Genomic DNA, 12,216 nt, shown 5'->3' with positions numbered 1-12,216 from the left:
GGCCCCGCAGCGTGCACAGGGGCTTGCCTTCCAGGCTCTCCAGCTCGGGGAAGCCCAGCTGGTTCAGGACCTCGTAGACCCCGGCCACCGCCGCCACCTGAAAGCGGAGGGAGAAGAGAGATTAAAACTCCCCCCAGCATCCTTGGGATGCTTTTGCCACCTCCCGGGTGAAGATGCACGGGGAAGGTCCCGAGCATCTCCCTGCATCCAGGTACCCACCCGCCTCCCGCAGCCACCCCAGCTTTCCTCCACCCGCAGTTTATACATTTCATAAGCCGCTTCCTCGCTGCTGGGGTCAGCCTTCGCAGGGTTTGTTGGCTTTGGCACCCTTCTGCCAAAAAGCTACAGTGGCGCCTTGTTTTTGCTAAAAATGCAGAGATTATGCAGTGGGAAGGGGCACTTTTGGGGTCAAAAGCTCCTTTTATCAGCAGGTTGGGTGTATTTCCCCCCCTCCGGCAAACAGGGGGGACAGGGTACAGATGTAAACCCATGTATTGAAGATGCAGCATTGAAGACGCAGCATTGAAACCCACGCACCCAGCATCCAGCCAACAGCGAGTGTCACGCATCTCCACTAAAAGGTGGTCCAGCTCCAGCCACCGCCTCCCCCGGCACCACCGGGCAATGCAAACACCGGCATAACGGGGATGCTGCGCCAGGGTGGGCACCGGCCACCCTCCCCTTCTCGCCACAGCCCCTTCCAGCGAGATGGGGAAGGAGGCGGATGGTGAGCGGAGCTGGCAGCCGCCGCTTTCATCTCCCGCCCGGCGGATCAAACATGCCAATATGAATTAGCAGCACTGGCGGAGGCAAGCGAAGGGACGAGGTTTTTTCCCACAAAGGCAGGCGCTGCCCGCTTAGCACCACACAAACCCGGGGAGAGAAAAACTAATCTCTGCATAATAAAAATTAAAAAAAAAAAAAAGAGGAAATATGGGAAATTTGGGGTCTCTCACCCACACCCCATTCAGTTTTTTCAGCTGGGTCCCAATTTTCTCAGATGCCCAGCGCCAGCATCCCCATCCTCTCAGGCCCTCCACCCCCTGCGCCACCCGGCCAGGCAAGACAAAGCTGGGCTGCTTTTAATTATTCTTTCCTTTCACTCCCCCAACCTGTTTGGCCGGGATATTGTGTTTTTAATAAGCTGCAAAGAGACTAGAGGTGGATTTGGGTACAAGGAGAGCCAGCCAAGCTAACCAAGCCAGGCAGAGGGGTCCAGTGGGGTTCGCTGGTGGCCTTCCACCCCCAGATGCTGTAATCGCAGCTGGCAGATCAAAATAAAACCCTGGAAAACTCAGAAAAGGGCAGGTTTCGGGTGGGGGGAGCACCGCATCCATGCAGTGGGATGCCACCCGTCTGTAGTGACCTGCTTGGCTTTTCCTGAGAGCCACCAGCCCAGCAAGACGGGAGCTCACCCAGAGAGAAGGAACAACCATTCAAAAATCATATATAAAATAAAAATGGGGGTCTGCTTCCCAACGCCCTGTAAATACGAGGTGGAGCGAGGTCCTGCTGGCAGTTTAGGCAGGGAAAGCCTCACCTCGCGCATCCAGAGGCTGAAGGGCCGCTGCCAGGAGTCCTTCTTCTCCAGATGCAGGTAGGCATTGAAGAGGATCAGGTAGATGTAGCGCTCCAGGTACTGCAGGCTCCTCAGCTGCAGCATCCGCATCTCCCTCTCCTCCTTGCCCGACTTCCCCTGGAAGGAGCAAGAAACCGGCTGAGGTGGTACCCGCTTCAGGAGAGCATCCGAGAGGCAGCTCCTGCACCGAGTCCTCATCCGCGGTCCTGCTCTCCATCCCACATGAGAAGTTTGGTGGTGAAGGACCCATGAGGACCTCCTGCGCTAGGGAAAAACCACATATACCACTACACATCAGCCCTCTGACCCCGTTATCCCCCGAGGAGCCCAGGCCAGCCTGCAGCCCCCGCCTGGCCTCCAGCTGAGGAGGGAGGACCACTTTGAGGACAAAAATAAGCGCATCCTTCCAGCCCGCTCCCACTGTGGCTTGGCAGTTCAGGCTCTCATTACCTTGTGGTTTCCAGCATATAAAAACTTCCACGTTACTGTGCAGACCTCAAAAATAGATGAGGGATTGTTAAGTGCGTGGGGGGCGTGTGCCCAGGGGCCAGGAATAGATGCCCAGGTGCAAACCATAGCCGAAACCATGAGCTCCTGGACTGCAAAGCATTTTCCCAGGAAAAAACATGTCCCTTTCCAGCATCCCGCAGTCAGATCCAGCCTCTGCCGCCAGAGGAGGAGAGGCCACGGCAGCCACGCAGCGCCCCGCTCTGAGGCTGGTGGCCATCGCACCTCCTATTACCATTTTTTAAATATATACATTAAAAATTATATTATTATTATAGATGTTATTTTAAGAACAGATGAGCCCTGCAGTGATGCCTCTTCTAGGAATTAATAAATAAGGAATAAACAGCCAGCTGGCATAAAAGCCCTGATCCCACAGTCAATCCCGCTGCGAACCCCGCAGACCATCCCAAAGAGCAGCAATTCCTTGCTCCGATGTCAGCACCAACCCGCCCTCAGGGACAAGCCCGCTCCGCTTTCTCTAGGTCCTTCCCCAGCCGCTCGTTGCCACGGCACACAAACATTTCCACCCGTGGGCTTTAAAAATCGGGGTTTGTTCAACCCATTTGCACCCCTACTCATGGCAGCACCAGGCAAGCGGTTCTGTCCTTGGAAAAGGTGTCTCCTCTGCACCTATGTGCCAATATTTGCAGAGAGCAGATCCTATTATCCTATTATTTACCATGTTATTATATTATCCTATTTAATTTTTATTTTATTATCCTATTATTTATCTTTTATCCTATTATTTAATCTTTTCTTATATTCTCCTATTTTTTCCTCCCAGTTAGGGGCGGGAAGGGGCAGGACCAAATGAACACAAGTACCAGAGCACCTTTTCTTTCCCTCCTGCTGGCCCCAGCCCTCCAAATCATCTCCTGGCAAGCTCCAAGAACTGCAAAGCAGCGTCAGCCCCGGGCACACAGCATCCATCCCGTGATGCCGCTGGTTCACTCAAACCCCACGTTTCTCTAAACACTAACCACGGCTTAATTAAAAGTCCATTAGGGCAATGCCTAGACTATACAATTCCCATAATTCTCTTTTTCAAGCTACCCGTCACTGGGGGAAAAAACAAAAAATAATTAAAGCATTTGCATGTGCATCCAGCCAAATCCAACGGGATGGACGGAACAGCCAAGAGGGAAATGCAAAATGCAGGCGGTGACAAAAGACTCTTCCTAGGGCAGAGGGCACAGGGGGAGCGGATGACTCCCTGCTTATCTCGCTTTCCCACTGGGCTGCCAGGGCGAGTTGGACATGGCCAGCCCGGAAACAGGATACGGCCCAGGAACACCCACGTGCTGGTCCTGACCACCAAGCGCCGGGAAGAGGGGCAAGGAGGTCGCGGGAATTGTCTTCCGAAAAAAACCCACACCGGGAGCAGCCCAGCGATGCTGCTCTGCCGGGACCTTTCTCCCGGGACCCCCAGGGCTGAGCCTATAGACACAGTGAGCAGGAGCCAGCAGCAAGGCGGGGGATCATTCTGGGTCAGCGGAGAGCATAATTACATCCATAAGCAGGCAGCCGCGCGTTTAGCATGCGAGTTTTTAGCTCTGCAGCAGCAAAGCACGCAATAAAGTAGGTGAGACTTCCCACTGGCTACGTGGCCACCTCCCCGTAATACATAAAGGGGGGGGAAATAAAATAAAATTACTTATCCCCAATAATTTCACAGTCGCTATTGCTACTGCAAATGTTCAGTCCCCAGCAGCTCATCCCACAGAGCTCAGGTTTTCTCTCCCAGCCCCAAAAAATGCAGAGGACCCCATAAACCAAGAGGCAAATGCCCGGGGAGCTGTGGATGTTACCGGGTGATTAAATGCTTTGGGTTTTCTTCCCCCGGTCAATCGTTCGCAGCCATTAATTGAAAACAGGGGTCGATGGCAGCTGCGGGCAAGACCATCGCTGGCAGGGACGTGGGTCGATCCAGCCCGGGCAGGGTCAGTGCCGAGCCCTGAGCTCAGCCCTTCTGAGGCCCCATGAAATAGTCACACAGCTTAAGAAAACCCCAAATCTAAAAAAATTGTCCTTTCTCCCCTTTATCAGCTTGCACAGAAGCTCCCATGTAAAGCCAGGCTGCGGCCCATGGGCTTGGCCGGCCATGGGATGCCTCCTGCCTGGGCACGGATGGGTACCCTCCCGAGCTCGGAGGAGCCGGAGGAGCCCTCGGGGCTGGCAGCGGAGCGGGACAGACCGGCCCTGCCCTCTGCCGGCTGCACGGCGCCGGACAGCCGGGATGTGGGATAGTGCCGGACAGGAGGGATGCGGGATACTGAATGGGATGCAGGACGGTGCCAGATGGGCGAGATGCTGGGTGGGATGCAGGATGGCACCGGACAGGTGGGATGCTGGCCAAGGATGCAGGATGGTGCGGGATGCAGGCCTGTGCCAGATAGGTGGGATGCCGGGTGGGATGTGGGATGGCACCAGAAGGTCAGTACGCTGGCCGGGATGCTGGCTAGGATGCAGGATGGCACCAGACAGGTGGGATGCGGGGTGGCACGGGATGCAAGACAGCACTGGGTGACCATGACCAAAAGAGCCCTGGCACCTCTCCAGTGACATGCCAGAAAGCTTCAGCCCAAGAAACCGTCCAGCTTCAGCAGGGCTGGTCCCAGAGCCCGGCTGCACCCTCTGGGATCAGCTGCAACAGACCCGGGCAGCCCCATGCCGATGGGGAAGAGGGCATGCAGGTGCCGCTCACCTGCCGGTAGGTGCAGATGATGATTTCTCGGAGGTGGTAGTGCATGGGCGTCATGGTCTCGCTGACGGTGTCCAGGGCCATGTCCACCTCCTTCTTCATCCGGTGACCGTCGGGCAGGAGCTGGACCACCTTCATCACCACCTGGAGTGTGGGTAGAAGTGGCAGGGGCTTCACCGGGTGCCTCCTCGCCTCCGATTGCTCCCTGCCCGGGAGAGGACCCAGCCCCTCCAAACAAGCAGCTGTGGCTAAGGTAGCAAGGAGTGGGTTCAGTGGGGGATTCCGAAACAGAGTCAGGCTCAAGGACTCACCTCGAACTCCCCTTTGGTGTACTTGGCATCAGGCACGCTCACTATTTCCTCCTCACTCATCTCGGGGGTGCCCTGGGGCAGTCAGAGAGGGCTGGGACGTTAGGGGGTGCACAGCCCCATCCCCGCTGCCCAACAGCTGAGCAGAAATGCAGACCCTGAAACCAACCCACCAGGACCCCAGGCATCCTCCACCTCCCCTCTGCCTGGGCAGAGAAGACCAAAATTTTACCCCCACCATCCGCTCTGCAAGGAGGGAGCCACATCTCTCCTGCCCTTAACCCTTCATCCTGGGGTGGGAGCTCTTGGAAACAGGGTAAAGGCTCACCAGGAATGCACCCACACTGCTGGAGCTTGCTCAGGGCTAGGCACAGCAAGAGGCCAATGTACGGGCGTCCACCCCCCGCAGCCCACCCTGGCCCTCCCCATGCTCTTTTTAACCCTCCCACTGTGCCATGGCTGCTGCGGGCTGTGCTGAACTTCCCCAGCAGCCCCTGCTCCAGCCTGACCCCCAGGGAGAGCTGCAGACCCCAGTACCCACGTTGAAGTGCCAGAGAGTGAGGACAGCGATGACCATGGCTGTGGTGGTCCTGCCCCGGCCGCTGGAGCAGTTGAACACAAAGGCTGCCTGCGAGTCCTCGGCCAGGGTGTTCTTCATCACCTCCAGCAGCCGGTCAAAGTCCTGCCGGGAGCAAAGCCGGGGGGGGGGGGTTATGGGTGCAGCCTGCCTCCCTTCCCCACCATGGGATCCCCCTTGTCCAGCAGCCTCCCGGCTAAAATCCCCGGCTACTCGCTGCACACGCCGGATCCAGCCCAGCAGCCTCCCCTCCGTTCCTGGCTGGCTGAAGGCACCCAAGGTCTCCACACAGCATCTCCCAGGGGACCCTCCCTGCCCCAGCAAGCACCCCGCACTGAGCCTGGGCACACCACCATAGTCCTGGGGCTGGGTGGTACCGAGCACCCAAGTGACATTCACCCCACAGCAGCAGGGATGGCTTCGGAAGGAGGTGGCAGCACCCAGGGTACCTGCTCCTTGGGAGCACAGAAGTCAGGGATGGGGATGCGGCGGTAGGTCAGCCCCTGGCAGGCATTCTTCTGCTGGCTGAATATCTCCTGCATGGTCAGGCAGCTCTTGAACATCTTCATCTGCTTCTCTGCCTCCAGGTACACCTCCAGCCACTTCTGGCACTTCAGCAGATCACCCTTCAGGGTAGCCTCTAGTTGCTGCAGAGGATGGAGAAACCCTCACCGTAAGACCCACTCCTCTTAATTTTTTCAGGATTTTATTTTTTTAGATTCAGGCTAAGACCCCTCTCAAACACCCTGCAGCCAATGCAAAACCCCACACCAGGTCCTGGCCACCACCTCTGCCCAGGACCACGGTCCCCACCATGCTTGATGGGAGCCTTAGGAGCATCTCTCACCACCCTGGGCAGCTCCTCCACGTGGCCGCACTGCTGCTGGCAGCCAAGCTCTTCCGCTGCCTATCTCCTCTGGAAACCCAGCTGGGAACATCTGCTCTCCTTTCCCCGGGTGCCTTTTACCCTCACTTTCAAGCTGCGCTATAAATTCTTCGGGGGAGGATCTCCGCTTTGCTCTGCCTTTGCGAACTCTTACACGGTGACAGCGAAATCAGGAGGACTCCTTTATCTTTGCAGTACGATAAAGAGCGGGTCGACCACCTGGTTTTGCATCAGCTGGGCTGTCCCCAGCCTCCAGCAGACACGGAAGGCACAAGCCAAGCACGGCACCCGATACGACTGCTGCCTCTCATTGCCAAAAGAAATAAGCCCCAAAACAAGCAGCTCCGGGGGGTGAGGGACTATCAAAGCCTGCGGACATTGCCCACGAGGGCTCCTGGGACGGGGAGATCAGCCCTTGCTGGATGGGCAGAAACTCCCGCTGGCCCTAGCATTCCCCGGCAGGCAGGAGCTCACCTCCAGCTGCTGGGGCGAGGCAGCGGGCACGGGGATCAGCTCCTCCAGGTGCCTGGGCTCCCGCAGCGTATAGATCTGCTCGTTCCCCTCCAGGACCGCTTCTTCCCGGAGGTTGATCCAGGCGATGCGGGCGTGCTTCCTCTTGGCGTCCGTCAGGTACCGCAGGACACTCCCCAGGGTCTAGGGGAAGGGGCAGCAAGGGTGATGGGAGAGCTGGCAGCCCGTTGTGGCCGGTTGTGGGCCGCCCTGCCCGCTGCAGTTGCGTGCCCCTCACCTTGGAGCTGGGCTGTGCTGTCCCGTAGACGGGCATCTTGGGCACCCGTCGGAAGTTGGCCACGCTCATCTCCTTGGCGGTGCTCAGCACGTCTGGGCAGAAGCGTTCATCCGCCACCTGCAGCAGAGCAAAGCCTGGGCAAGGGGTGTCCCCCCGGCATTGCAGCTGCCCCCTCCTACCCACGGGTTTGCAGAGGGGTTCCCAGCACACCACAACCTCTCACCCATGGTCCCCACTCAGGAGAAGTCCCCAAACCCTTCCAACCCCAGGAAGCCAGGGCTCAAAGCCGCACGGCTGCATTTCGAAGGTGGGAGATGCTCTTCTTGCAGCAACACCATGCCAAAGCAGCAGCAAGCCACCAACAGCTGTGGCCGCCTTCCCCCTGCCACAGCCACCCAGGAGCACCAAGAAAGGTGAAGCTGCAGCCAGGCTTGCAGCTCAGGCTCATCTTATGGGGTGCTCCAGCATCCTGGTACCCAGGGTCTGTGGGGCCGGACACATCCGTGTGCACAGGGGGTCTCTGGCCACACGCCCATCCTTGCCAAGGATGCAGGCAGGACGTGGACCTGAGACCCCAACATGGACCTGGAGACCCCAAGACTCAGCACCTGCCCTACAACAGGGAAACCCCTCGCTTCTCCCACCCCACCAAACCTCTTTGAGGGCGAGCATACCAGGAAGGTGCCATTCCCAGGGGACGACGAGGAGCCACCAGCCCCATCCCTATGTGCAGGACAGGTACTCACCAGCACTCGCATCCCCTTGGTGACGAGGTCCCCAGTGACGGTGAGCTCCGACGAGTTCATCTCCGCCTGCAGCCGGTAGAGCTCGGGGTGCCGGCACATCCACCTGCTGAAGCTGAGGGCAAAGCCCAGGGGGTACTGCCGGCGGGGGGGGCCGGGGGGGAACGCGCCGTCAGCCCGGGCCCGCACCCCCCGCCCGGGCGCAACCCACGCCCCCACCAAACAAGCCTGCATTTGCTTGGGAAACTCAGAGGCGGAGACCCCTTCCCTTGCACTACATGGGGAAGCCAAAAAAGAGCAAAGGAGGGTTTTTTGGATTGGTATTTTTTTTTACCTGCTCATGAAGGTAGTAGTTGAAAGCAATCAAGTAGAAATAGCGTTCAAGGCTCTGCAAAGTCCTCTGGAGGAAATACTCTTTGGTGCTGCTCCCCTGAAAGCAAAGGCAGGTGGGATTCATGATGCCCAACACCGACCGGTCCTGCAGCCCTGAGCAGAGCGGGAGGCTGGGGAAAAGGCCCTACGCACGCTTGTTTGTGGCTGGCTGAGAAGAGAGACAAGCAAGTAGCAAACAGGCCTGAGGCATATTTTTTTATGCAGCAGGTTTTTTGGGGGGAAGAGGGGCAGAAATGCCATTTAAGCCGCTCAGAAGGGTTTTTGTGTATTCACGCTAACTTCACCAAGCTGTTTGTTTGGAAAGAAACCACTTCCAAATGAGAAGGGTGGGGGGGGCGGGGGTTTGGGGGGGAACTTCCAAACCCCAATCTGGAATAGTTTTTTATGCCTTTTTTTTTTCTTTCTTTAAATGCAACATTTCAAGTTTTCCATATTAAATGATGCTTAAAGACATAAATTTGCATTTCAGCTCAAACAAAACCTTCCCTTTAGCCCAAGGACACACCGGGAGCGGTTCCAACTGGACCCAAGGGGCGTTTCTGTCCCAGGGTGGATACACTGTCCAGATGCTAACAGAAGACTCGAACCCAAAGGGAGGGGGTTGGTTAATGCAGGGTCCTGCCCCCACCCCGGGGCCACCTCCGTGGCCTTCAGCCAAGATGCTCGGGCAGCGGCACCCCCTGGGGAGAAAGGTCCCCGTGCCAGCAATGCTGCAGGTAGGGATGCGGGGAGCCTGTCGGAGACATCACCTCCCAGCCCCATGCGGCGGGTAATGCAAGGAACGGTCAGGGACCCCCCATCTGCCTTCAGAGCCCAGCAGGACCCCCAGGACCCACTCCAGGGTCAGCATCTCATGGGGGGTGGCAGACCCCAAATGACGCTAGACAAACTTAAGTAACAGCAAGACTAGCTTATTAATTAGAGACATAAGCCACACGCCCTGTAATATCCTCCATTTTTTTTTTCCCTTCATGCCCAGAAGCCTATGCAGCTGGCTTCAAGCAAGCTCTCCTCCTCATCATCTTCATCATTACCTCCCCAAACCAGGTGCTTGCCCCAGCAGAGCTATCTCCTCCCGGGGACACAACCTCAAACCCGTGGATTTTCCATAATTCAGAAACAAACCCCATGCTGCCTTGGGGCAGGGTTTGTACATCCTAACTCCCACCCAACAAATTCACCCGCAATACCGGCACCAGCAAAGAAGCACCCAGCACAGGGTCTGCGAGCATCCCTGGAGAGCCCATTGGGACCCCCCGCCCAGGATACGATGGAAAATCCTATAAAATGGGGCTATATATGTACAGGGGGTGGGGTTGGTGAGCAGGCTTGCGCATCTCTGATGTTATGTGGTTCACTCATGAATATTTACTTGTCCTTCGCAAGAGAAATCCGGCCCACTGTCATTTATCAAGAGGCAGGGCAGTGGGCTTTGCTCTGGAAACTCAAAACAAAGCCTGCGAGGATGGAGCCGTGCTGGGTTTGCCAGCAGAGCAACATTTCTCCCCAAGTGCTTGGGTTCCTGCAATAAAAACCAGCCCTGCACTCTCACCCAAGGTAAATCTCTTAACATTCCCCTTAAACAGGCTTTTGATGAAAAGAGGGATGATCCACTCGCGTTTCAGCCGTGGAGAGCTGAGTACTGCAGGGACCCAGCTGTGGCTCAGCATCCCATGCCAGGATGCACCTACCCCTGCATCACCATCGCTTGAGGACTTAAATCTCCACTTTTGCCCCCAACACAGGGCAGAAACCCACAGTCCAGCGTGATATCATTCCTCTGGGCCCAGAAAAGCCCCTCCTCTCCCCAAAAGCAAGTGGGACTCTGCCGGCTCACCCAGCAAAGCCCCCCGGTACCACCTGCAGCCCCTCCAGCCCTACCAAGCCCAGGCTGGTTTTTCCGATGGCCGAGCATCAGCCCCTCTCCCCTCCTCATCCTCCCCACCAGCACATTTTCCTGGCCCCTCGCCATTGTTTAAACCTGCTCTCGCTCCATGCAGACTTCAAATAAACACTCCTCGTCGCTAATTTACGGCAGTGCCCTGGCCGTTTGTTTCCCTGGTGTCGAGGATGACATAGAGCAGCCTTCCTCAGCAGGGAAGAGTCGGGGAAAGGCTTCGAGGCAGTGGGAAAATCCCCTGCCCTCTGCCCTATGCCCAAGCTTCCCCCGTGAGTATCTGCCATCACACGAGCAGCACCAAACATACCCAAATCCACCCTATTTGGGGTAACCCCCCAAATTTGGGTTTGGCACTAAACACCAAAAAAGTGCCAGTAAATGCTTTCTTTCCCCCTCGCTTAATCATTTTCATGGTGCTTTTCTGCTCCAGCCTATTTGCTTTGGCCGCACAGCGCCTGATTTAGCAGCCCCAGCACTTCCACTCCGCATTCAGCATGTAAATGGGAACATTAATCTCTGAACAAGCTGGGATTGGGGCAGCGTTTCCATCTGAGCATTCTCTCTCCATCCATCCATCGCCTGGTGAGGAGCCCCCCGGCTGGACAGTGGAAATCATGGCTTTCCAACGTGGAAAACCGCCCTGATGGCTTTTCAAAGCCAAGGGGGGAAAAAAAAAAATCTACATATAGGAAAGCTTGACCTTGAGTGACTATATTTGCAGGAAAACCTCTAAGCAACAATCCCTTCCAGCTCCCGAGGACTTTTACCAGCCAGGCTGGTATGGATTTTCCAATTTTAGAGCCGACGAAACCAGGGCACGGGATATTATTTGCCCCCGAGGTCATCTACCAGAAGCAGCAGCGAAGCCCAAAACAGCCAGCTTTCCCCCAAATCCCAGCCTGCTCCATTTTATGGCTCTTAAACAACTCGGAAAAAAAAAAAAGAGGAGCTCCGCAACCTTCCAGGTTTCGCGTCCCTGGGAAATTTCCAGCTCACAGGAAGCTTCAGACTTCCAGAATTTACATTCTTCTCATCCCTGCGCAAAAACAGCTTGATAAATTACCTCGCGCAGGCAGCTTGCATTCGAGCGATCCTCTAACTAACATACCTGTATCTGATAGTCCTCCCCGATCCCTTCCAGCTTCTTCTTGTACTCGTAGATGGCTTCCTTCATGTCATGCATCTCCGAGCAGGAGGCGATGGCACCGTCCACCTTGCAAGGAGCAAGCGGAAAGCCGCTCAGCAAGCACCGGAAGGGGGTCGGACCGACCTTACTCGCTCCCACCCACCCTGCCGGGGGTTTCGCTGGCACCCCCTTACCTCCTCGACTATCTGCTGCCCTTTGGGGACCATCTCGATGAAGGTCTGGATGACCCGAAGCCTGTCCCTCGGAGATGTTTTAGGCAGGTGGGGGAGGCTGGGGTGGGAGAAGAGAGAGATCAAACTGGCCCTGGGAGCACGAGCATCCCCCCTGCCCCAGCCCTGGGGGCTGCCCCACTTACTCGTGGTTCTGGGCGGCTCCTCGGTGGTGGTGGAGGACGAGTGTGCCCATGGCCATGGCCAGGTTGGTCCTGCCCACACCGGTCTGGCAGCCGAAGAGCAGTGCCGGTGGGGGTCTGCCAGGGTCCCGCCGCAGCAGGCTGGGGCTCTCCTAGGAGGGAGGGACAGAGGGATGGGGACCACAGGGGCATCCAGAAGACCCGGGTCTGCCACCACACTGGCCGGGGGTGGAGGTGATGGCCCTGCCCAGGCGTGGAGGGGTGGGTGGCATCTCCCCTTTGCTCAGGGGATGGTGTGGATGGACCGGCACAGCACAATGGGCGGTCCATCTACTGCGTCCCCACGCCCTCCCGAGCTGCTCTAGGTCGTTG

General features: G+C 57.0%; 1 protein-coding gene across 1 annotated transcript in view; it reads right to left on the bottom strand.

The window, feature by feature from the left end:
• Positions 1–12,216, bottom strand: part of PALD1 (phosphatase domain containing, paladin 1) — a 27,459-nt gene that overhangs the window by 13,236 nt on the left and 2,007 nt on the right. Inside the window, exons 7-19 of the mRNA XM_009325972.1 lie at positions 11,848–11,996; positions 11,666–11,762; positions 11,454–11,558; positions 8,387–8,482; positions 8,056–8,190; positions 7,310–7,426; positions 7,036–7,215; positions 6,125–6,322; positions 5,640–5,780; positions 5,102–5,173; positions 4,794–4,934; positions 1,541–1,696; positions 4–97 (exon numbers count right to left, since the gene is read on the bottom strand). Coding sequence (XP_009324247.1) covers positions 4–97; positions 1,541–1,696; positions 4,794–4,934; positions 5,102–5,173; positions 5,640–5,780; positions 6,125–6,322; positions 7,036–7,215; positions 7,310–7,426; positions 8,056–8,190; positions 8,387–8,482; positions 11,454–11,558; positions 11,666–11,762; positions 11,848–11,996 — 1,681 coding nt within the window. The remainder of the gene's footprint in view (positions 1–3; positions 98–1,540; positions 1,697–4,793; positions 4,935–5,101; positions 5,174–5,639; positions 5,781–6,124; positions 6,323–7,035; positions 7,216–7,309; positions 7,427–8,055; positions 8,191–8,386; positions 8,483–11,453; positions 11,559–11,665; positions 11,763–11,847; positions 11,997–12,216) is intronic.

Source organism: Pygoscelis adeliae, unplaced genomic scaffold (assembly GCF_000699105.1).
Source record: "Pygoscelis adeliae isolate BGI_AS28 unplaced genomic scaffold, ASM69910v1 Scaffold4, whole genome shotgun sequence".
Taxonomy (NCBI): domain Eukaryota; kingdom Metazoa; phylum Chordata; class Aves; order Sphenisciformes; family Spheniscidae; genus Pygoscelis; species Pygoscelis adeliae.
The sequence above is the reverse complement of the archived record's forward strand: the minus strand, read 5'-3'. Positions and strand labels throughout refer to the sequence as shown.